The sequence below is a fragment of the Thermoascus crustaceus genome (assembly GCF_041956765.1).
Source record: "Thermoascus crustaceus strain CBS 181.67 unplaced genomic scaffold VTN00scaffold_2, whole genome shotgun sequence".
Lineage (NCBI taxonomy): Eukaryota > Fungi > Ascomycota > Eurotiomycetes > Eurotiales > Thermoascaceae > Thermoascus > Thermoascus crustaceus.
Genome location: NW_027192528.1, coordinates 3,129,455 through 3,152,989, shown reverse-complemented (window position 1 = coordinate 3,152,989; position 23,535 = coordinate 3,129,455). Strand labels below are relative to the sequence as shown.

Genomic DNA, 23,535 nt, shown 5'->3' with positions numbered 1-23,535 from the left:
ACCCCCTCCCCTGCTGCCTATTGTCTTGGCAGATTGCTATTCTATACTCATGTGATTTTGAAGCAATTGGAGGGTACCCAGGTATCATGATGGGCCACAGACCCTAGACAAAGCCAGCCCAGATTGCAATACAGCAAAAAGTGGCAAGCTAAGTGGCTTAAACAGGTGGCAGGGGGTGCCGAAAGATATGGCAACCTAGTGTATATCCCGTCTCAACACGAAACCCTCACTTGACATGTTTCTCCTCCTGTGAGACAACATCCTCCACATGCTGCGCGCCCGCAACAACCTCCTCCTTTGTCTTCAACCCCATCTCCACCATCTCCCTAACAATATTCTCCTCCGCACCCGCCCTCTTCACCAACTCGAAATGACTCCCCAACCTCTCCTGCCCACAAGCCGTGATCACCCCGACAGCCGCGAAAACTACACACAGCGTGATCGTCATCACCTGCCCATACTTCGGCCTCCCATCCGCATCGATCCACGCCGACGCAGCCACGGTCTGGATCTCCGCTGCGGGCGCAGACAGCATGTTACCGACCTGGTACACCGTTCCGGGGAACACGCCCCGGAATTGCGGCGGGGAGTACTCGTTCAGCAGGACGGGCATGACACCCCATGCGCCGTTGACGGCGGATTGCACGAAGAAGTTCCCTGCCGCGAGAGGGCCCCACGTGGATGGGAGGGTCCAGAGCGGGATCATGACGAGCCCAAAGCAGACGGCTAATACAACGGTGAGGCGGCGGCCGAGGAATTGGGAGTAGTACCCGCAGATGGTGCCACCGGTGATGGCACCGATTTGGCCTATTATTGTGGCGAGGGAGGCTTCTGCAGTACAGTCAGAACATAAAGATGTCAGTTACTATAACTAGGACTGTAAAGGGGAGAGAGAGATAGAGGGGAAGAGAATGGGGGGCGGACTGACCGGAGTTCGAAAAACCCTTAGACAGCTTCATATACGTGCTATACATATCCTGCGCACCGTGCGACATCCAATTGAACGCGGTTGACAGGAGGACGCAGTACAAGAACATGCGCCAGTACTGTCTCCCCACGAGGCTGAGATCTTTCGCGAACAGGGCGATCCGTCTTCTCTGCGACTTGCGTTGCCCCTGTCTTCCTTCATTACCACTTCTATCATCACTTTCTTCTTCTTTGGACTTGCGAAAGATCTTCGACTCTGGCACAAACATTTGGATGATCGCCACGAGGGCTGAAAACCCCGCCCCGACGTGGAAGATAGCTTTGAACCCTTCCGCGTTATGTGGCACAACAGCGATATTCACCACCGCGGCAAGGAGGTACCCTATGGAATAGCCCTGTTGCAGAATCCCGGAGAACAGACCCCTGGCGTCAATAGGCATATTCTCGAGCGCGATGGCCGCAGCAAGGCCCCAGATACCGCCCATCGCAACGCCAAAGAGGGCACGCACGGCGATGAAGCCTGCATAGGTATTCGCAAAGGCTGTCCCGACCTGTAAGACGGCTAGGACCCACAGGTTCACGATCATGGGCCACTTGCGGCCGAAGAGGTCGGAGGTGATTCCAATCAGGGCGGCTCCTAGGGGCCGAAAGAGAAGGGTTAGGGTAATGGAGAGGGTGATGCTCGTTAGGGGTTTGTCGTAGCGCTCGGAGAGCTGGGTTGTGACGAGGTTGACGGAGTTAAAGTCGTAGCCGTCCGCAGTCCAGGCTGCCCTAGAAGACATTGAACATTATTAGGCACCCTAAGTCAATGGTGAGAATTAGATAGGATCGGACTGGGTTGAACATACAGGCCAATGAAGAACATAGAATACGACAACTTGGACGGCAGACGCAGGATCTTCCACGGATTCGGGGGCATCCTCCTCTCAACCTTGGTCGTCACTGTCTCCCCTAGCTCGTTGATATGCGTGACATTGTTCTCCCATAGCCGGAGATTCTGCTGGACCCCCATGATGGATGGACTATCTTTCCTGTTCACCAAACAAACCAAATCTCAACTTTCCGTACAGAAAACAAAACAAAGTCCATCGAAATCCGCTTCCAGTTTGTTCCAATTCTTTGTGCCGCCGTGCGATTCCGGCCTGCGAGCAAAGAGAGCAAGGTTAACAGGGTCCACAGCCAACCTGCGGCCATCCCTGCGGCTTTAAGATGCTCGAACATCGTGACGCCCAGAACTCACGGACCCCTTGAGTTCGTCACCCGGAGGCATATCCGCGGACGTACGCGCCGGGTCAGTCTAGAATGTCGACTGGCATGCGGAGTTAGGGCGGAGGAGCTTTCTTTGTTCTTCACCGTGGGGCGGGCGTGGAGAACCGAAGAACCGGGGAAGATGTGGTTAGGGTTAGCGTTGTTTGTATGGAGCCGAGGATATACTGAACGGTTGGTTGGTGCGGTTGGAAACATATTCTGTACGGAGCTCTTTTTGTCGATGCCTGAGGCTGTTACTTTATCTATCGTCGATGCTCTACAGAGTACTTCATAGATACCATGCTTGGAGGATGTTTCTTGTCCCAAGGAGCACAATATCATAACGCTTATGTGGTCACTGCTTGGGAAGATAGTATATGTAGTATTTACACTAGTACTAATACCAAAGCAAAAGGTATAACATACGGACATATGCGAAATCGAATTATTAGCCCTTTTATGCCGTTTGATTAAACCCACTCAACCAGCCCGCCGTCCTCCTAGCTCCTTCAAGTACATAATCCTGATCACTCCCACACATTACAAACCTCCCAATCCCCTCCGCCATACCGATAAACTTCTCAATCAAGTCCTTCCGCGCATACAGTCCTCCAATACCCAAAGCACGCCCATGCTTCCGACACGCCGCGGTAACAGCTGCATACGCCTCTGTGATGCGTGGGTCGTCGTGTATCCCGGGGACACCCAGACACGCTGTGAGATCGTTTGTCCCGATGAGGAGGACGTCAACACCGGGGACGGCCGCGATCTCGTCTACGGCTGCCACAGCTTCGAGGGTCTCTATCATAATTATGCAAAGCACGTTCTCGTTGACAGCCTTGTTGGCCACGATCGTCGGGAAGACGCCGTAGTTCAGCGCTGAAAGACCAGCGATAGCGGAGCGGGTTCCATCTGGGAAGAATTTCGCTGCGCTGACGGATTCGATGGCATCTTGGGCAGATTTGACATGCGGGATGATGATGGCTTGCGCTCCTCCGTCGAGGACACGGCCGACCATAGCCCCGGCCAGGCCAGGAACGCGGACAACGGGCGTGATGCCATGTGCCAGGGCAGCCATGGTGAATTGGGCGCATTGGTCGAGGTCAATGGAGCTGTAGAATCATATTACCTCATCAGCATACTGCGTGGAGCGAGTATAGTTAGGTGTTGGATGTATATAATTACTAAGATTAGCAAGAGGTATTACTTACCTATGTTCGAGATCGACCAAGACGCCATCCATGCGGGCTGCCTTGGCATATCCCACGATTTCAATACCCCGCGAGTACCGTATGGACATGGCACTGACGACCTGGCCGGCTTGGAGCTTACTTTTCATGTGGTTGGGGCGGGTGCACTCCTCTATGGAGTACTCCTGCTGCGCCATGTTGGAGTCTCCAGCGTCGCAGGGAATGAATTGACAGGTATCTGACCGTCAGAGGTCTTCAAGTACGCGAGAAATCCTGCATTGACAGACACGATTGACCTCGGTATTTAGAAGTACAGTGAAAGAGGTGTATATCGCGACTTTGTAAGCTGTATCGCACTTCTTTCCGGGCGAAACCCCGTATCGGCACGTAGCCGATCTCCGGCTTAACCCCGCAGGCTCTGGGGGGTTTAAAGAGGGGTTTGGAGGAATCAGAACGGACGGTTTTTAATTTTATAGAATTTAGAACGGTACCTTTTTATCGATTCTCACGGAGTAAATCTCAAGTTAAAGTTTTCAACGGTTGAGCTGAGTCACCATGGCTTCCGGAATCGAGCTCAAAGACCCCTCGTTGTTCATCACCAAGGGCTATATCAACGGCGAATGGATCGAAGCCAGCACAGGAGAACACTTCGAGGTCGTCAACCCATCTACTGGCAATGTCATCACCAAACTCCCTGAGATGGGAGCTGCAGACGTCTCAGCAGCCTCTCGCAGCGCCGACGAGGCTTGGGAGAGCTGGCGTTCTGTGACCGGCAAGGCGCGCGGACAGATCATACGCCGCTGGGCGGCGCTGATGCTGGAGAACGCTGAAGACCTGGGAAAGCTGATCACGACTGAGAATGGCAAGCCGTACACGGAGGCCAAAGGCGAAGTCGCCTTCGCGGCCGCTTATCTCGAGTTCTACGCCGGCGAGGCTGAGCGACTGTACGGCGATATCATCCCCTCCTCCAACCCGCGCAACCGCCAGTTTGCCCTGAAGCAGCCTATTGGACCCGTTGCCTGTCTTGTGCCGTGGAATTTTCCAGCTGCGATGGTCACCCGCAAAGCTGGTGCTGCTCTCGCTGCCGGATGCACTGTTGTGCTGAAGCCTGCCGGCGAGACGAGCCTGACATCCCTGGCGCTGGCAGCCCTGGGTGAACGCGCAGGCATTCCAAAGGGAGCATTGAACGTTGTTACGGCTCTGGGAAGGCTGGTAGAAGTTGGACAGGCTCTCTGCAAGGACCCCATCCTCAGGAAGCTGTCTTTCACAGGCTCCACTGCTGTCGGAAAGCTCCTGATGAAGCAGTGCTCCAGTTCGCTAAAGAAACTCTCAATGGAGCTGGGTGGGAATTCACCGTTCATCATCTTTGACGACTGCGACGTTAAAACCGCTGTCGACGCTCTCATGGGCGCCAAAGTGCGCAACTCGGGCCAGACCTGCGTCTGCGCGAACCGCATCTACGTCCAGCGCAACATCTACGACGCACTTGCGGACGCCCTAGTGGCCCGATTCCAAGCGCTGAACACAGGTGATGGCTTCGGCGACGGCGTCGTCGTCGGTCCGCTCACGACATCTCGAGGCGTGAAGAAGGTCGAGACTCATGTCCAGGATGCGCTTAGCAAGGGCGCCCGCGTTCTCCAGGGAGGAAAACCCATTGATGGACCCGGCAACTTCTTTCAGCCCACTGTTCTGGCTGACATGACCGCCGACATGCTCTCCCACAACGAGGAGATATTCGGCCCCGTGGCTGCTCTGTACCCATTCGATACCGAGGCAGAGGTCATCGCCATGGCGAACAAGTCTGAGGTCGGCCTGGGCAGTTACATCTGCACGAACGACGCGGCGCGCATGTGGCGCGTGGCTGAGAAGCTGGATACGGGTATGGTTGGTGTCAACACTGGAGTCATCGCCGCGGGAGAGCTTCCATTCCAAGGAGCCAAGCACAGTGGGTTTGGCTCTGAGGGTGGTAAATGGGGCGTGGAGGAGTTCTGTGTCACCAAGACTATTGTACTGGCTGTGCCAGATGCGTAATTTTGTGTATATAAATCGTCTTTACTATGACTTACAGACATACCATCTACTAGACTTGTTAACCCAACCCGCAAAAATTGCAAGTCTACCGTCTACCAAATACTTGGCTTACTAAATGTTTCTATAACTATTATTGCTTTAAAGCATAGAAAATGCTTCAGCTCACACCAGCACTGGAAACAACTTAAGTGCTACTCTGAATGCGCCGGAACCAACATGCGCTAGGTTATCTTCTGGTGGCAGCGCGTATAGGACATCAGTAAGCATGCCACTCCTTTTCATATGCTTCAACGTGTTGCCAAAATTGTGCTGCGCACATAGAACCTCACTAAGCCTCCGACTAGCATCGACTTTCTCTGCAAACTGTGGCTGGGCATGAAGAATCTCAGCGGAACTGGAGCGGGTCCAGGAAGAGAATGAATGAGGGGCAGGTAACAGAAGGGAAATCAAATTGGTTCAGAGATAGTGCAGGTAGTAGATTAGGCAGACTAGGGGACAGACCCGGGTGGCATGGCCCAAGTTGCGCTGCAAGGCTGAATTTAGGGAGTTGAAGCCCAAGACCCTAAATGCAAGGCTGCCACAAGGCCACTCAAATAATGCCTCCAGTAACCAGACATTTCAGTTAGGCTTTGGCCAGTCAGCCAATAAACTCAATGGCCCGACTAACGCACTCCGTAGTGAAGGCGGGATTGTTTGGGAAAGCGGATGTAAAACAGAACAACCCCCGGATTATCAGATCCCAAAGACGGGCATTATCTACGTCAACATCCGTCACTGATGCCGTTCTTTTTTCTCCAAAAACGATCCATTTTGTTGTGTCTATTTCAATCTTGACAGCCACACTCAAATCGCGCAGTCAACCATGGCAGTTCAGTTGCAGTGGAGCCTTGACTCCTCCGTCAATTCAGTCTTATCAGTTGCTCGCGGAATATTCAAAGCAGCCTCTACCGATAACGTCCAGCCCTTAGCTATTTTGGCGTATGAACGTTTCGGTAATACACTCACGATGTGCCAAGAGACATGCAAGAAAGTCGATGCCCTTATGTCGCGAACTGCGAAACCGGTACCTGTTCAGTTCCTTCGAGTGTTGGTTGGCTTTCAGGCTGAAGATTTGGCATCACAGATAAGCAAGAGTTTGGCAGGTATACAGTTCCTATGCTTGACTGCAGCAATGGTGACATCCATGGGGGCTTTTGCAGGCGCCAATGCTCTTGCTGCGATGTTGATAAGCTCGGCGTCGGACAAGACGCTCCTTCCCACCCCCAGGCAGCTTCAGGACCTGCTGGAGAGACTGGAGCCAAGATGCCATTGGTGTGGGTTCATAGACATGGTTGTCGGCTGGCAGGTATTTCTCCGTCAGTGTCCTGGTATGACTGAAGGACATCGCAAGTATTGGAAGGTCTCCAATTCGTATTCGCCCACGGAGGGATTAGAAAAGCTCGTGGACGCCTTTCGCCAATTGTCGAGGATCAGTGAGTCTGAGATAATAAGAGTGAGTATAAGGACAACTTCTTGCACACCATGGGTTGTTGCGTTCGCAAAATGGTGTCTTGGAAACCCACCTTCCATATTCCTAGATAATGGCGTACAGGTCCTCGATGAGCCCAATTCCAGAGTTGTAGTCATTGCAGGCAAAGACAACAGTGGCTCTCATAGTTTTCACATCTTAATTCAACATTCCATTGACAGGCCCACTGAACTTCTCGTTGCTGGTGCAGCAGCCCCCTGTGCGGGGATGGTCGACATTGAAACATATGGTCAATGGTTGCTGCAGAAATACGACCTAGACACAGGTTCTGCGCATCGAGCTCTGATGGAAGTGCTTCCCTATGCGACCCGGCTTATCATGGAAAATATACAGTTTAGTTACAGTGGATTGTTCGACACTAACCCCTTTGATAAGTTAGGACACTCCAGGCCCATGGATAAGGATCTTATGGAGCTCAAGTTGAACCCCTTCAAGAAGGATAAAGTGATATCAGGTATTATATCACGTATTTCAGGTGTTCCTGGGCATGGTGTACTGTGTCCCCTGGAACCGGGTTTATCACACACTGATTTCCCGGGTTTGAAATTGCATTTTCAAAAGCTCGAAGAGCGTTGTTCATGCAATAACTGTTATTCGCACCAGGGGACTGAGTTAAATCTGAAAATTAAAGCATGCGAAAAGACGAAATTCTATGACAGACTCGCGTTTATAGTTGCTGACATTCTTGGGATTTCCTTGTTCGAGCGTCCAGAGTCTCTACAAATACATTGCCTGTGCTGAAACAATTTAGCACTTGTCTTCGATTTTCAGCGCACCCTGCGACAGGTATTCTCCAAAGTAAAAGTATATTGTGAAGTCGCGGTGCTTCTTCCTCCGGAGACCCTCCAAGCGCTGCAGGCTTGTGTCAAACGAACGATAGACACGGATAAGATGCATGTCTTGAAAGAATACTCCCTCGGGAAAGCTGGCAGTGTCGACCACGCACAGATCAATCTCATCCAGACACGATTTGTCTCTCGAATCGGCGTGCCGGTAGAAGATATACTGAAGCGCAAACAATAGAGAGCTCGTCCAGGCAACCAAGTTGTCCGGGTCTTCATGGCTGCCCCACAAACGGAGGTGTGTATTGAGCATGCTGGCTACTTGCTGATTGTTATCCATAGCAAAGATATCCACTGTGCTGTTCACCCTGCCGTACCTGGCATCCTTGGACTTCACCCAGGACCTGTCAGTTGTGCCGTCGGAATTTGAAGTAGACACGCGAAATACGTAGCGAGGTATGTCACTGAATTCCTTTCGAAGCCACACGCCTTGTCCCCTGTGGGATCGAACAGGAGATACTCAGGCTCAGGCTCAGAGAGTCCGAACGCCTGCAGCTCGTCTGTCAGATCTGCGAGCGTTATTGTTTCCGCTTGGAAAGCTATGCTTGTCAAATATGGATTGAACAAATTGTGATACTTTGAAACGGTCGTTTGGGTCAGGGCCGAGGGATGAGTTTATGGGAATCTTATTTCAGGTGACAGCAGTCAAGCGCCTCATAAGATCCCAGAGTCTGCCACGTAACAACGTCTAGGCAAACAAAGCCTCGCTCCAGCCGAATTGGGTCTGCCTGACAGGCTGATTTTCTGAGCCCAATAGGATGACCCGGGTCAGCCAGCCTCGAGTTAACGGCCACGGATTGGTTCCCCTGCATGTGTGCTTCCGCGTGTATAGAGCTTCTGTTAGACTGATACGTGATGATCGGCGGTCTCAGGGCTATCGGCGACACGCTGTAGAATATGATCATGAAGTACGCGAGTATCCGAAGGTTCCTGGACCAATAAGTCAGACAATTAACCCGATTTGGATGTCTTCATATTTTGCCAGTAGCTTGGAGGTGGACTGGCTCTTCTCTCCTAGCGACCCACTGATATCAAAACCCTGTCAATATCAATAACGGCCGGTCACCAGTCAAGATAAAGAACCTAATATAACTGCCAGACTATCTTAAGCGCTTGATGGAGTGCCTACCAAGTGGAATTTATACTGCCATGAAAGCAGCTCAACTGGATATCGTTGTTTCAAACAGGTGTCCCCTTGATAGGAATAACAACACTGTTCCATCTGCTTTGCACAAGAATTGACGGTTACATACAAAAACACAGTGAAATCCATAACTTAATAATCATTCTTTCTTAGGCTGTAGAAATTACCACCCCCCTCCTGTTAACGCTATCTTGCCACTGCTCATACGGTATGAAAGTTGACCTCATCCATAACAACATAATCACAGGCTAACTCCGCCTTCTGGCTCACAGTCACTTTCAACGCCAGCGTCATCCGAGTCCGATGCAGGGAGATGACTCGTGAGCTGACTTGAAACAGAACCGGTGGACGAGTTCCTACGCATAGTGCTCTCCCCCTCTGCTGAATACGCACTAGAAGTACATGGACTTAAAGGAGAGTCTGTTATTCGATGGTTAGTAGCGCCGATTACCAAGGACGGGGAAAGATCTGCAAAATTACCTAAGTTTTCTGTGATCTCCAAGTCCCTTTTGCTGTACCCAGGGGTCGCTGTTATCTGTTCCAACCGAACTGACTCTGTAATTCCGGTGACTGAGTCTGGATGCCATGCCCTTGCATTCTGTCGTTGCCGTATCTGCTCGAGCACTTCTTCTCGAATGTGTCTGATCATTGCATTAAGGATGTCCCTTTGCTCCTTCTGGCTGGTCTCACTGTTCTGAAGTTGAAGGTCTGGTGGGCGCCACCGTAGATAGATCTTGCCATGAGATGCCGGCTCCTCGAAACGTCCTGGGTGATGGCGGAAGTACAGCGAGCAGCAATAACACGCAGGCTTGCTGCATGCGATGTACCTGTCACCGTCCTCGAAGGCCAACTTATTCTCATAGAAGTGCTCCAGAACCTGTATCTCGGCATGGACCCGTGGTCGAAAATTCTGATCTCTGTATGTTCCCAACATACGAGCAGTTAGGTTTATTTTTTCGTCCATTTTTGCGACTGCTTCTTGATAAAATTTGACATCGGGTGAATTTGCTGGTAGCATACGGACGATGATGCTGTCCAGTCTCGTCTTTCCGTCGGTTGGGGGTGTGGCGGCTCTAGGGGGCGTGGGAATACTTCGAACATCGAATTCATCAAGTAAGCCTATTAGTTTTGGCGCACAGCCCACCAGTTTTTGGGCGGCTCGAATGTGATGTCCGAGGCGTCCAATGTAGTGCCTCAGCAATTGGAAATCGTTGTGGGGGGCATCGTCGCTGCTCTTGTATGGAGGTGCAACACTCAGCTCTATAACCTGCCGCATAAACCTGCTATGCCGGTTTTCATATGCCAATCGGCATAGGGAAACAGAATCCAGTTTCTGATTTCCAAATTTTTCAAGCCATGATATTAGATCAATCCCTCGGGAGCAGTCAGCCATTATAGTTACGAAGATAACATTAGGTCATAACCGGAGAAGAGAGAGCTTTCCTGTACCTACAGTCATCAGATGCTTTTTTAATAAGATGCTGGGTACACTCTCTCAGCTGTCGTCTGAGAAGAGACTGGTAAGCCTTTATTCGTTTGGTCGCAAAGTGTATACAGTAGTCAGATAAGGAGTATTTTGCATCATCTCTGAGTACACATGGGTCTCTCGAAATGGCCTGCAGTTTTTGCAGCACAGATTTTAGGAAAGGCACGACTCTCTTGGCAGGGCAAGTATTCGCTGCAATCCAGAAAACGCAACCCTGTGGCGTGGTCTGCAGGCCGATGGCAGTAACAGTGTCCCCGCCTTTCTTATAATCGCACACATATGCTAACTCTTCGAGAAACTGGCGTCTGACGTGTCTGACAGGCAGCTCCGAGATATTTAGATGAGGAAAATTCTCCGGATAGGTATGCGCTTCTCTCGTGCGCCCAAACGTGTGTAGCAGGACGAGAGACTCGTAAAAGCGGCTTAACCGCCGCTCAACCGGGTCGCGTCGAGGTGCATTTGGAGAATGAAGTTTCCCACGATGTTTCCGGTGATCGTTGTTCTTCTTTTTTGGTTTTGCCATGGCTGGTCGATGTAGGAAATCATCCAGGCTGGGCAATCTTTAAAAACGCGGGAGAGTACACACCAAGTCTTATTAAATCGTTCCATGTAAACTCGCTCTGCCTACGAGGAGGACGTATGTGAAGCCGAAAAAAGAGCCGGCCATGACAATTGACTCATTCTTCCGGAATCTGCCAGTAGTCTTCACATAATTATTGTTTGCTAATGAGGCTGGCAGAGTTGATCGAATGGTAGCCTGCCACAACTGCAAGGCTTGTCACTAATGACGTGCCAAGTGTGAGGAGGCCAATGTCAACTCGGTTGCAAGCAGGACAGAGAAGTTTTGGGAAGGGGTGGACAAATATGTTACGCACTCATCCGGCTCCGAGTCACAACTGGGTCGTCAAAGTTGGGAGGCCTGGTCTTCGTAGGTCAAATCTAGTAGCGATATTGAACTAAGAGTTCAGAATGGGCCTCGATAAAACACAACTAGGCCAAGTAGAGCGCCTACTGAGTATCAAGGGTACTCAGCAGTAGGCTGGCCTATCAACCTGCCAGTATGTAACCAAGTAACAATTCCGGACTCGATTCGCCATGGCAAGAGATCGGTGTCACCCAGGATCAGCTGCATGTCGTTGAGCATGGAGAACTAGATAGGCAGCAATCAGAATCTGTCTCTGCTGTGAGAAGTACAACGGTTGCACAAAGGTCCTCCGTTTTATGAGGCATATCTTTCCTCTTCTGAGAATCGGTCATGTCAACTGTGCTCAAACTGAGCCCGAGTAGGTCAGCAGTGCGCAGAATCACCAGGAACTCAGCCGAAGTCAAGCAAACAGATGTCAACAAGTTATTGGCACAGGTCTCAAAACAGCCTTCCCGCATCATGTCGGACTCTGCAGGGGAAACTTCGTTGTTTCTGTTATTGGCTGGCCGATTGTATACCCTGGCATTAACCCTTGTTTTTGACAGCCAATGAAGTGGACTCTAGCCGCCATGATCAAGTCTAGAGCTAGATAGGATGATGATTAGTACCTAACATCACAGTTGCGCCCTTTGTATGAATGCTTGCCAAGGAGAGAGAGAGGTCAAAATCTGTGCAGAAACAGCGTTGCAAACAACCCGGCGCATAGCGACAATCTGGAACCTGATGGTGAATCCAGGACAGGATCTACTAGTAGATGAGTATCCCTCAGATGAGCCACAGTGAGCTTGAGAGGATATTGAAAAATCCAATAGCAAAGGCTTAAAAAAGCAAAATATGACACAAGAAGCAGAAGAAAATCAGGGGTATTGAATGCTCCCTTCCTAGATGGATGGTCATTTTGAAAAGCAGCCATTTTTAGTTGTTTTTAACTGATAAGGTAGCATGCCAGCGGGGCAGAAGGTCAGCCGCGCCGACTTGCCTAGGGCATAGGGCTCAGGGCTAGGGCTCAGGGTCACCTCGTCACGCAATATCTCGAGGTCTCAACGCGCTCTGACTTACACCCACGACAGCAGCACATAATTAAGTCGTACTAGCATAGTAACATAGTATGGAGCTATTCTAGGTCATGATTACAAAGATCTGTGTCTAAAATGTGACTAGATTTAGGCATTTCGTTACCTATCAAACGCTTCATTCCTCCTCAATTGTCTCTGAGTAGTAATTAATACTCTCATCTTAATACTCACACAGCACGAACTCAAGAAGCTTTCAGAAAGGGTAGATCACTTGGTTAATACACCAGCTCTTTAACATCTTGGATCCAATGGCATCTAGTGGTAGGTATCATGCAAGCTTCTGTGAGTTTCCGTATTCAACTTTGGTTGCAGTAACATCACCATATCCACCAGGTTATCATGATAGCACGCTAAGCCCTTTGCGGACTATACCCTTCTGGCAGGGTATTCTTCAATCAAAAAAAATGTTACAATAGAGGGAGAAAAAATGCAGAGGTCTCCACGTATCTGTTCATATATTTCTAAGCTGAATAAGTTTAGCAGCTCAGGAACTAACAGCCTGTGTGCGTATATAACATGGTCATTGGTACACAAAATTCCTCATCCTTGCCAGTGTAAAATATATGAATATGGGATTTTTCTTTCTCTAGTATCTTCCGCTTCGATAGAACAATGACCCAATTGAAACTTTTTCGTTTAGAGAAGATAGTATATACATATATGCGTACTATGTGAGGGAAATATCGTTAAGACATCCTTGCCAGGACTAATTGATTTTCCCCCTCATGATATGATTGACATGATTACGCTTGCAGCCTTAACATCATTCAGATACTCCTTCCCCCATCTACATTATGATCCATCCCCGTAATAAACGAGCTCTCATCACTCGCCAACCACAGCACCGTATTCGCAACATCCTCCGTCGTAGTCAACCTACCAAGCGGAATCTGAAACAACTCCGCAGCCTTACGTCTGCCCTCCTCGGTATTCTCAAACGTCGGAACAAAGTTATTGGCCAGCTGCGTCGGCACCAGAACCGGACACACAGCATTGCACCGGATACCCTGAGGCCCGAACTCATGCGCCAGAGCCTTCGTCGCATTCGACACGGCCGCCTTGGACGAGTTATACCAGACCAGCTTGCCCCGGGGCCGCAGGGCCGCGATGGACGAGATATTGACGACCGACCCGCCGGGTGACGGCTGTTCGATCATCATGCGGAAGACGGTCTGCACGGAGTGGAAGATGGATTTGACGTTGACGGCGTAGACCTTGTCGAATGCTTCCTCGGAGACGGTCAGGGAGGACTGTGCCTCGTATGCCGTGCCCGCGTTGTTGACGAGGATGTCGAGCCGGCCGAATTTCTCCTGCGCCACGGAGACGATGCGGTCCCAGTCCGCGCGCTTGGTGACGTCCGCGAAGACGAACTCGGCTTGCGTGCCGATTTCTCCACGGAGGGAGTTGACGACGCGGGTGCCTTCTTTCTCGTTGAAGTCGGCAATCAGGATCGATGCGCCTTCGGAGGCGAGTTTTCGTGAGATGGCTTCGCCGATGCCCATGCCGCCGCCGGTGACGAGGGCTTTTTTGCCTTGGAGGCGGCCGTGAGAGGTATTTCCGTTTGCTCCGTTTGAGATGGCCATATTTGATGTAAATATGGGTGTAATGTGTGATGTTTCAGGGATATAGTATGAGGATGTATACTAGTCCTTCGTGACCTTTGATTGGCCGATCGGCTGATCGATTAGGGTTATTGTCAGATCGATAGAATTCGCCGAGTAACGCAGTCTCTTATCCTCTTTCCTGCGCACCTTATATCCGAGTCTCAATATTCTCTTTGACATGATCACGTCTCGTCTGCGGAGGTGGAGTTCCCTCTCCGCCGTTCAAGCGCCGCCCCAGCCGTATTAACGCCGCAGGATCTCGGATGCCGATGCAAGACATCCCAACACTGTCAAGACCGGCCCCATGCAGATGACAATGGCAATCTTTTGACCCCTGGCCGTCTTTTCTCCATGGACTGGAGATGGCGGAGTCAGTCTGGGTTAAAGGGCCCCGGGTCGAGGCCTGTCTTTGTTATCGTTATCCACCTTGGGTACTTGCTTATGCAAAGGTGCATCCTTACTAAGAATTGCTACGATATCGAAGCATTACTTGACTATCAATCAAAATGCTCGTGAACTCCCTCCGCAGACTACGGTCCTCCCTCCTCTGCCGCCGGGGGCTTGCAACAATTTCCTCAGACGGACCCCGAGCTACTCCTCTGGGGCCCTCGAATGGGACCTTCGGAGCAGAAGTTACTGGCGTGGATCTGACTCGTCCGCTTCCACCGCCTGTGATTGCAGAGCTTGTCAATCTCCAAAATAAATACGGCGTTCTGGTGTTTCGTTCCACGGGGCTGGATGACAACACGCACGTCCGCTACTCGAAGAGTTTCGGTGCCCTGGAGAGCATCCATGGCGTGAATAAACCGCGTCGAGCATCGTCACCGCATCTATATGATGCGGGAAATCTAGATCCGGAGGGAAACATTATCCCCAAGCACAGCAGGGCTTGGTGGCATAGCAAGGGCAATGGTCGGTACCTAGCACACGTCCTCCTCATTCCACATATACCTCTACTAACGGACCCCCTAGGACTCTGGCACACCGACTCCTCATTCAACCAGCACCGCTCCTCATACAGCGCCCTCCGAGCCGTAGAGCTCCCTCCCACTGGCGGCGCAACACTCTACGCCGACATGCGCGCCGCCTACGAGGACCTTCCCGCGGACATCAAGTCCAATCTCGAAGGCAAAGTCGCCGAGCACTGGATCTGGCACTCGCGGAAACTGGCCGCGCCCCAGGAATTCGACAAGCCCACGGAGCAGGAGAAGATGACAATCCCGCCGGCCTACCACGCCATCGTGCAGACGGCGCCGGACCCGTCTCGGGAGACGCTTTACGTCGCGAGCCACATGCGTCGCATCATCGGCATGCCGGAGCGGGAGTCGACGGCGCTGATCCGGTACCTGCTCACGCATGCGCAGCAGCCGAAGTATCAGCTAAAAGTGCAGTGGAAGAATATCGGGGACTTGGTGCAGTGGGATAATCGGTGCACGATGCACCGAGCGACGGCGTTTGAGGATCAGGTGAACAGGAGAGATATGCGACGGACCACGGTCTATGATCATGGGCCCTATGCGTTCGGGGAGAAGTTACGACTGCCTCCCTCGGAGGTTGATATCTTATGTGGTGGGACAATGGACATTGCAGCGCAACCGACGCCGGAGACATGGACTAGGGAGCAGATTGACGCTCTATGATGGAATGAACTTAGAATGGTTTAGAAAATATACGTATTAATCTGTCCGGAACTGAAAAAAGATGTGCGCGATACATAATAGAAGCTATGAGAATTTTTGAAGAAGGCGGCACGACCCTCCTGCATCTCAGTTTCCTTAAAAGGATAATGCGACGCATGTAGACATGCATCAAAATTACCAAAAAGAGAAATATTTGGTGTTCGATGCTCACACGCGGATTCGAACCGCGGACCTCATGATTACTAGTCATGCGCTCTACCAACTGAGCCATGCGAGCTGGTTGATATACGTTCCCGTTCTTAGCGGATCGCGTGTCTCCACTACCGATGGGTAGATTATAATTTGCAGTTACAACGCTCGCAAGGTCCTTCCTATCCAGAGGCTGAAAGCCAGTGGCGTAGCCGGAGTACATGTACCTTATCAAGACATGTTATAATTGGGACTGTTGCGATCCGTCAACCATGCGGGCCAGTTCTGGAAGTCGAAATCGAAAATGTTAGTATTATTGTCATCACCAAACAATTCGATACTGCCATCGAGATCAGCTGCGGGTCCGTTTAAATTGACTCCAGGACCAGGCTCTGTGGAAACTGAAGGCAGGCCGCAGGCGGCTCCCTGCAGAGCAGGTTCAATCGGATATGCTGCTGCTGGGGGATTTCTGGTGGGAGATGAATGCTGAACGCGAAACTCGGGTTCAGGCCGAGTTGGAGGTGACCTTGAGTCATGTTCCGGACGTGATGTAGCTCGAGGGATAAAAAGACGGTAGGATGAGTCTTGAACCTCTTTTTGAGTACTGCATCGCCAGATTCTCCGCTCGCCCTCCATTTCCCTTTTCATCACAACGTCCAGCCTACTCAAGGCTCTCCAGCAGGCCAAAATGCTGGTATTCTGATCTTGAATACGCCGAAATATTCTTAGGCATGAGTTCCATGAAGTAAGTGCTCTATCACGGTAGACAGAATGCGGCCCTTCAGTACGGACGGCAACGAAACAGATGAGGGCGGCATGAAATGCACGGAACCAGTGCAAAAAGGCGACCCTGGCCATTTTCGGGAAGTTGTCTTGCAGAACCTTCCAACCTTCTGCTATACTAAATGCAGCTTCGTAGCACGGCCGACGGAAGTCTGGATTACCGCTGGCCAACAAGGGTTTGCGGTATAAGACCAAAATATCGTGATTGGCAATGATATGTAGGAGCACTGCTTGCACAAAACGTTTCCTGCTTTCGATGTTGAAGCATTCTTCCTGCGGGTTTCTAGTCTTAGGATCGAATTTGAACTTGTTGGGCAAGGAGTTGAACCAGGCTCTGACTCGTGTCTCGATAGATTGTAAACGAGCCACGTCCTCGGAACCGGCCTGACCGAACGCTTCATCCATAATCTCACGCGTGATCTCACCCAGCTCCCACGTAAGCCTGTGGTAGGATATTTCAGTTGAGGCCGGCTCTCTAATGTCTGTCATGGTTCCTTCAAAGAGCTCCTCGTCGCTAATGTCCTTGGGCATTTGGCAGTCTGCAAACCCAATGCCGTAAGGGCGACCGAACATCAAGCTCAATGCCGTTTCTTGTGCTGCAATTATCCAGAATAAGCGTCTCCGGATTTCCCATTCTTCAGGTGGCAGATGTGAGATCGTGCTCGGATCGCGATGGAGAGCCAAAGACTGCGCCAGACGGATAACAAGTCCAAGCAGGGGCCAATATTCACTAAGCTTCCCTTCGTGCTGCAAGTACACTGCGATATAACAGAAGCTGTGAAGGGTATCCAAAGTCGGCATTGCAAGCATATTTGAAATGCGGAGCAACTGCATTGATGCTGACAGAAGAAAATAGGATCGTTCATTGTCGGACACAAGATCGCCCAGGGCGAGAATCGCAAAGACCAAAGCCGCCTCTTGGGGCTGAGGAAGCGTTTCCAGGTCCCAGCATCGTTCATACCTCTGCATCAGCCAAGGAGTGGGCACGTAGTGATGCAGTGGGTCCACAAGATCATGGTAACTGTCGAGTAGTGTGTCCGCGCGAGGTCTCCCAATCTCGTACAAAATACTGAGCATCTGGCCCACGCCATAGTTCGCTGGAAAGGTAGGAAAGAGGTATGAGGCATCGTTAATCGGGGGCTGTGATGAATTCGAAGACCCAGAAAAGGCAAATAGCATGTCTGTCTGGTCATCAGGTAGCAACGACATCATCTGTCGTAAGAGATCTGGTGCTGCAGGTCCGCCCAGATAGTACGAGCGACCATAATAGATCCCATCTTGGTCCTTCCGCGCCGCTGATCCTGGCAGTGTTGGGGATGTCGACTTCCGCTGCTCACGCGCAAGGAGGCTCCTCGTTTCCCGTAGCTGCTCCCGGAATTCGTTAGCCGCGGCTTCAAGATCGTGGAGGCGTGAACGAAGAGCTGCATTTTCGGCGGCAAGGTCAGTGCCCTCCGACTCCAGAAGCTCCAGGTCACTGGCGGCTATGGCCTCATACACACAGCTGCCGGTAGTATGCCGCCGAAGACACTGGGAGCAGGGCTTCTTGCGGTTGCACTTCCTCTTGGCTCGATGGCAGGGGAGACATGTCTGGATGATACGCCGGCGCACCTGCGGACGTCTGGCGATAGAGCGGTCACAATCTGTAGCCATCATTGGGGTTCGTCACTTTCAACTGTTCATGTCGATGTTGTCGGAGGTTAGACCGAACAGGCCGATGAAAGAGGGACCCTGGGGCCCCATATTTCGACTATTGCGGTATGGGGCTTCCCCGCATGGTCAAAGAGCGGCGCTCGTTGCCGACTGGTCGGTAGAGTGAAGCTGGCAGACTAGAAATGGTATTAATAAAGTCGCATCTAATGCCGGGATCTAGGGATGACTGGGGTCTTGCAAATGCAGACACACGTCGTTCGTTCCTCACGTTGCACAAGTCGTGCTAATATTCCATCAGCGAAGCCTCAATGATAAAAGCACAATATGATATGAAAAGACGAAAAGAACAAACGGTGTTGCAAGTCGAACTGCAATATATCCATGTCTTTGAAACAGCACTGACTGGCTGACGTTCGAGTACCTGAAACTGTGCATGATACAAACATGTTCTGCATCCATAATGTCAGCAAGCTGTACGAGATTCATTTTGTGATACCTAGCTCCAGTGACTGGAGCATTGTTGATTTCCTAGGTGGAGTTGGATACAGCTCCGCGTGGCGCGAGTGGTCGAGGAGCTGGAGTGGCCGGGCTCCACCAGCTCCGTCGGGCGGGGAAGAGGGCGGGGCATAAATTTTGTCGACAATTTCAACGGCGGAAACTCGCGCTCTTTTTACGGTTCCCTTTGGCATTCTGTCCTTCGCGGCCAGCAGAACCTGGAATTGAATAAAATTAAGGCACCTCTGCCTTTTGTGGACGTGAAATTAGCCCGAGGACTTTTTTGGTGTGCAGTCTTTCTCTTAAAGAATCCAATCGCCGTCGCGCCACCCCGCTTGCGTTCAGGCGAAATCGCCTATATCAGCTGAGTCTTTCGCTTATACTCACATACTTGATTACTTTCCACAGAGCTCAGACCACCATGGAAGATCTGGCCGCAGAGATTAACGTCGACATCGACGCCCAAGAAGTTCTCCTCGCCGCGTCGCAACACGACATTCCCAAGCTCCGACGGCTGATAAGAGGCGACAAAGTTCCCAACGCGGTTAATGTCAAAGACCCCGAGACCGGATATTCTCCCCTCCATGCAGCTATCGCAGCCTGCGAACCAGATGAGGACGAGTCCGCAGCCGCTACAAACGGAGATTCCAACGGCGTCCACACAAACGGTGCGCAAGAAAGCCAAGAGCAACAGAGCGTCCTGGATACGGGGAGGGATACGGTGAAGTTCCTCCTGCAGGAAGGTGCTATATGGAATGATCTAGATCTGAAGAATGAGACACCGGGATGTCTTGCGCGACGGCTAGGCTTGACTGAACTCTATGAGCTCATGGTCGATGCTGGCGTCAGGGCGGAGTTGTTGCTCAACCGTCTGGATGATTACGAACCTCTTGCAGACGATGATGAAGAAGAAGAGGAGGGCGACAAGAATGAGGACAAGGCGGAAGAGGGCGCAGGAGAAGAGCAGGCTGCCCCTCAGACTGCAGAGGCAGAGAACACCGCACAGGAGGAGTCCAGAGAGGCAGCAGCAGCAACAACGGAGCCGGACGTGACCAGCTCCCGGTACTTGCAGTCCAACCTGACCTTCCAGCATGACCGTCTACTAGATCAGGACCAGAATGGTGTCATGATGGCCTGGGAATCCGAAATCATGGCCAAATCTGCCAAGAAGCTTCTGCCCACACCGGGGCTGCGCGTTCTGAACGTCGGACACGGCATGGGCATCGTGGATAAATTCTTCCAGGAACAATCGCCCGCTGCGCACCACATCATTGAAGCACACCCCGACGTTATCGCCGATATGAAGAGCAAAGGATGGCACGAAAAACCAGGCGTCACGATCCACGAGGGAAGGTGGCAAGACGTCCTCCCCAAACTCGTCGAACAGGGCGAGACCTTCGACGCGATCTACTACGACACCTTCGCCGAGTCGTATGCGGATTTCAGAACGTTCTTCTCGGAGCAGGTCATCGGGCTGCTCGACCCGGATGGGAAATGGGGATTCTTCAACGGAATGGGTGCCGACCGGCAGATCAGCTATGATGTCTACCAGAAGGTCGTGGAGATCGATCTGTTCGAGGCCGGCTTTGACGTCGAGTGGGAGGATATCAAGGTTCCCGAGCTCGAGGGCGAGTGGAACGGCGTAAGGAGACCTTATTGGGTTGTGGACAACTATCGGTTGCCTCTATGTAAATTCATGGATTAAAGATTAGAATATACCCCCCAAATCACGAATTCAAAAGCAAAAAGAAAGCGGATGTGATGGTCTTAGCTTATTTCCTTGATCCCAGAAGGAGAGTTGATACCCTAGACCTCTTAATGGATTTTCATCCTTTTGTATCGATACCTTCTCTGTATATTGCAACTTCATATTAATTGATATTCTGTTAAATACTTATCCTATCGACCCCGTCCGGTTTTAGTTTCACTTCCATGAGAATTCATTAGGTGACCACCTGATAGCTACCCACCTTCCTATGGGATCTTCTCTCCGAGACAGATGGATGGAGCTGTAAAAGACTGCTCGTGGTTATAACACGAAGAGAGCTAACTGATTGGAAACAGTATTTTGAACTAGAAACAATATGTGGTTCTACTAGGTACCTTAGGTAAGTCGGGCCTGGAAGCTGTCCAGAGAAGAGATCGCCGTTGTCTCAGAGACAAAGGAACCAGTTGCTCTCGCCCAAACTGAAACTCAGCCTCCTCCTCCTCCTCCTCCTCGGGTGCTGACTCCTCTCGTGAATACACCCAGCTACTCCGTATGTCCAGTTTCAAAGTCTTTCATTCATCCTCCAAGGATTGAAATTCTTGACATCTGATATCATGCCTCTTCCATTGATCACTGTATGTTCCTCATAGTGTTGACTTGTTCGATGGGGAAGCCAAACCCAAAGGCAAAGCCAGATGATGAACTCTCTTCCCACTCTAACGGCGTCTGATCCTAACAAGGAAGACGTCTTCATACGCCTCCCTATTCAAACAGAGCTTATTCCCGATATTCAGTTCTTCCATCACCTTGGCATTGTCCGAATTTAGTTCCCAGTCATTTTTCAGCTCACTCAGGAGAGTACCAGCGAGCAGTCCGATAATTCGAGGACCAAAGACGGGCTTCGCAGGACAGATAAACTGCGCAGCTCCAAAGGGCATAAACGCGCCTTTCTGCTCCCTCGTCAACTTCCCGAATCTAGCCGGGTTGAAAGTGAGGGCATGCGGCCCCCAGATCTTGGAAGCAGTGTGGCAGGCTTCGATATCGGCGGCTATACTGATTTGTTCGCCGGTGGTCGTCCATTTGAAGGTGCGATGCACACGTCTCGTTGGCGGGTATAGGCGCAACGCTTCAGACACAATAAACTCGGCAGAAATACCTTTCCATTCAGCCGCTTTGAGTTCAAACTGACTCTTGGTTGGGTCCCCAGCGAACGCAATAAGGATATCCTGCCACTCCGGATGCTTGCTTCCAGTCGTGAACTTGACCTCGACAAATGTCCTCAAGACAATTCTCCAGAGAGTCTCAAACGCGGGCAGTATGAAGTTCAGGGGGTTTTCACGCGGCTCGAAGACGTTCGTATCTGGGAAGACGGCAGACAGCGCGTTCTGGAGGTCTCGATCTTCGCCATATCTGGATCCCTCCTGCGTTTTAGAGACTATCCAAGCACGGTTGATAGCCTCTGCAAGGGAGACAAGCTGGTCATCGCTAGCAACTTCCTTCTCGATTTTGAAGAGGATCTTGAGGACGACACGCAAACAGACGGCTTGGACCATGCTGGCGAGCTTGATACGAATGGTTATATGGTCGTCGTGCTCTGACACCGACTGAGAAGATTCCGTCCAGCCTCGGACGGCGTACTGTGCAAGCCCAGAGATAACTTTCCATTGCTCGCTTGTCAGGCTGATGCGGGACTGAGCCTCCTTGACGAAGTGCTTAACGTACACTTCATCGGCACTGGTGAAGGCATTGTCGATATTGAAAGCATCGACCAGTCTCCTATTATCCTCAGCCCTGGAACCCAGTGGCTGCAACAGATTTCGGTGGGTGTCAGATAGAGACTTCCCAGCAATGAGGCGGTGACAAAGGTGAGGATCCGTGATGTGCTGGCCGTGGTAGAAGTTCTCACCCTGAGCAGGGTTGCTGGCATCTTTAGCATGGTAGAAGGCCAGACAGGCCACGAGGCCTCCCAAGAGAAGGGCCATGAGCATTTGAACCAACATATTATCCGACCACGGAGTCTCTTCCTTCCTGAATGTTACTCCTCCTGATATCTGACCAATAAGACAAGAGAAGCTTCTTAAAGCAAAGATCTATCGGCTAGACAAGGTATGAGAGTGCCAGAAGAAGGCAGACAGAATGATAATAAACAGCAGCAGCGACAAGAAGAGGAAGAGGAAGAAACGAAGAACCCTGGATTTTCCATTGTGGGAAGCTATTTCAAATAAAACCACGAGCATCGTGGCGACGAACAGCGACGACAGTTCATGCAAGAAGCCCTAACCTAATCGCCAGTCTGCCTACCTGCCCACCCAGAATCATATCAGAGACATGCAGCTACTCTGTTCGATAAGGAGCTAGCTCAAAGGAGTCTGTATCTGTATGGCATCAAGGAATAAACCAACCAGGAGAGTAGTCAACCGGTTGACCAATAAGTTGTAATGCAAATCCTCATGAACACTCACAGGCAGGCTGCAATCAACTTCTCTACCCCTCTCTCTCTCTGTGCCACCCTTGGCATGCATGTGTATGTCAGACTGCGCGAACCTAGTAATTAAAAGGTATGATGATGAAAGCTCTGATTATTTGAATCTACCTCACTAACTGACTGACTATTTATTCTCATGGACTTAGGGTTTAAGACCTTCCGAATATTTCTTTATTTAACGATCCCGAGACATTTTCATGAAATATGAAAGGATATAACAAAGGAAAATAGGCGGTTTCGGGTATAGACAGTATGATTCCTTTATTGCAGGGACTATGACCTTCTGCAGATCCGAATCGACGTGTACTAACTAGGCTGATAGGTTTCTTGGCATACCACTAGGTTATAGTGGTAATACTCGGCTGACAGTATACTTCAAGCCAGGCCAATATATATATGCCTTAGTAAGGCAGTAAATAACTGTGCCGCACAGATTAGAAGCTTTGGCTAGCGCTTGGTCCAAGGCGCGCTTGTATGCACACAGCCCATATAGCCCATACGACAGAGCCTGTTGTAAAATAGTAAGATGGATGCTTCTTTCTGTGCATGAAGGCGCGCATATCTCAGGCAATAAAAAGGTGGCT

The 23,535-nt window shown here is 50.9% G+C and overlaps 10 protein-coding genes and 1 non-coding gene across 11 annotated transcripts; 4 read left to right on the top strand and 7 right to left on the bottom strand.

Moving 5' to 3' along the window:
- Positions 1 to 226: 226 nt before the first annotated feature.
- VTN00DRAFT_4658 (uncharacterized protein) lies at positions 227 to 1,939 on the bottom strand (the record flags this gene model as incomplete). The annotated part of the gene is made up of 3 exons (XM_069431104.1): positions 227 to 831; positions 929 to 1,698; positions 1,776 to 1,939. The coding sequence occupies 3 exons, from the start codon at positions 1,937 to 1,939 to the stop codon at positions 227 to 229; spliced, it is 1,539 nt and encodes a 512-aa protein (XP_069290173.1).
- A 693-nt stretch (positions 1,940 to 2,632) lies between these two features.
- VTN00DRAFT_4657 (uncharacterized protein) lies at positions 2,633 to 3,562 on the bottom strand (the record flags this gene model as incomplete). The annotated part of the gene is made up of 2 exons (XM_069431103.1): positions 2,633 to 3,287; positions 3,387 to 3,562. 2 exons carry the CDS (start codon positions 3,560 to 3,562, stop codon positions 2,633 to 2,635), a joined length of 831 nt encoding a protein of 276 aa, XP_069290172.1.
- A 358-nt stretch (positions 3,563 to 3,920) lies between these two features.
- Positions 3,921 to 5,396, top strand: VTN00DRAFT_4656 (uncharacterized protein; the record flags this gene model as incomplete). Its single annotated transcript, XM_069431102.1, has 1 exon — positions 3,921 to 5,396. The coding sequence occupies one exon, from the start codon at positions 3,921 to 3,923 to the stop codon at positions 5,394 to 5,396; it is 1,476 nt and encodes a 491-aa protein (XP_069290171.1).
- An 862-nt stretch (positions 5,397 to 6,258) lies between these two features.
- VTN00DRAFT_4655 (uncharacterized protein) lies at positions 6,259 to 7,018 on the top strand (the record flags this gene model as incomplete). Its single annotated transcript, XM_069431101.1, has 2 exons — positions 6,259 to 6,888; positions 6,974 to 7,018. The coding sequence occupies 2 exons, from the start codon at positions 6,259 to 6,261 to the stop codon at positions 7,016 to 7,018; spliced, it is 675 nt and encodes a 224-aa protein (XP_069290170.1).
- Positions 7,019 to 7,671: 653 nt separating this feature from the next.
- VTN00DRAFT_4654 (uncharacterized protein) lies at positions 7,672 to 10,186 on the bottom strand (the record flags this gene model as incomplete). The annotated part of the gene is made up of 5 exons (XM_069431100.1): positions 7,672 to 8,110; positions 8,155 to 8,305; positions 9,181 to 9,330; positions 9,391 to 9,675; positions 9,931 to 10,186. 5 exons carry the CDS (start codon positions 10,184 to 10,186, stop codon positions 7,672 to 7,674), a joined length of 1,281 nt encoding a protein of 426 aa, XP_069290169.1.
- A 2,978-nt stretch (positions 10,187 to 13,164) lies between these two features.
- On the bottom strand, positions 13,165 to 13,980 carry VTN00DRAFT_4653 (uncharacterized protein; the record flags this gene model as incomplete). Its single annotated transcript, XM_069431099.1, has 1 exon — positions 13,165 to 13,980. One exon carries the CDS (start codon positions 13,978 to 13,980, stop codon positions 13,165 to 13,167), a length of 816 nt encoding a protein of 271 aa, XP_069290168.1.
- Positions 13,981 to 14,507: 527 nt separating this feature from the next.
- Positions 14,508 to 15,641, top strand: VTN00DRAFT_4652 (uncharacterized protein; the record flags this gene model as incomplete). Its single annotated transcript, XM_069431098.1, has 2 exons — positions 14,508 to 14,913; positions 14,974 to 15,641. The coding sequence occupies 2 exons, from the start codon at positions 14,508 to 14,510 to the stop codon at positions 15,639 to 15,641; spliced, it is 1,074 nt and encodes a 357-aa protein (XP_069290167.1).
- A 204-nt stretch (positions 15,642 to 15,845) lies between these two features.
- VTN00DRAFT_t62 lies at positions 15,846 to 15,918 on the bottom strand. Its single transcript has one exon. It is a non-coding gene; the product is annotated as a tRNA-Thr (tRNA).
- Positions 15,919 to 16,061: 143 nt separating this feature from the next.
- On the bottom strand, positions 16,062 to 18,266 carry VTN00DRAFT_4651 (uncharacterized protein; the record flags this gene model as incomplete). Its single annotated transcript, XM_069431097.1, has 1 exon — positions 16,062 to 18,266. The coding sequence occupies one exon, from the start codon at positions 18,264 to 18,266 to the stop codon at positions 16,062 to 16,064; it is 2,205 nt and encodes a 734-aa protein (XP_069290166.1).
- A 913-nt stretch (positions 18,267 to 19,179) lies between these two features.
- VTN00DRAFT_4650 (uncharacterized protein) lies at positions 19,180 to 20,463 on the top strand (the record flags this gene model as incomplete). The annotated part of the gene is made up of 1 exon (XM_069431096.1): positions 19,180 to 20,463. One exon carries the CDS (start codon positions 19,180 to 19,182, stop codon positions 20,461 to 20,463), a length of 1,284 nt encoding a protein of 427 aa, XP_069290165.1.
- A 719-nt stretch (positions 20,464 to 21,182) lies between these two features.
- Positions 21,183 to 22,454, bottom strand: VTN00DRAFT_4649 (uncharacterized protein; the record flags this gene model as incomplete). The annotated part of the gene is made up of 1 exon (XM_069431094.1): positions 21,183 to 22,454. One exon carries the CDS (start codon positions 22,452 to 22,454, stop codon positions 21,183 to 21,185), a length of 1,272 nt encoding a protein of 423 aa, XP_069290164.1.
- Between the last annotated feature and the right edge of the window lie 1,081 nt (positions 22,455 to 23,535).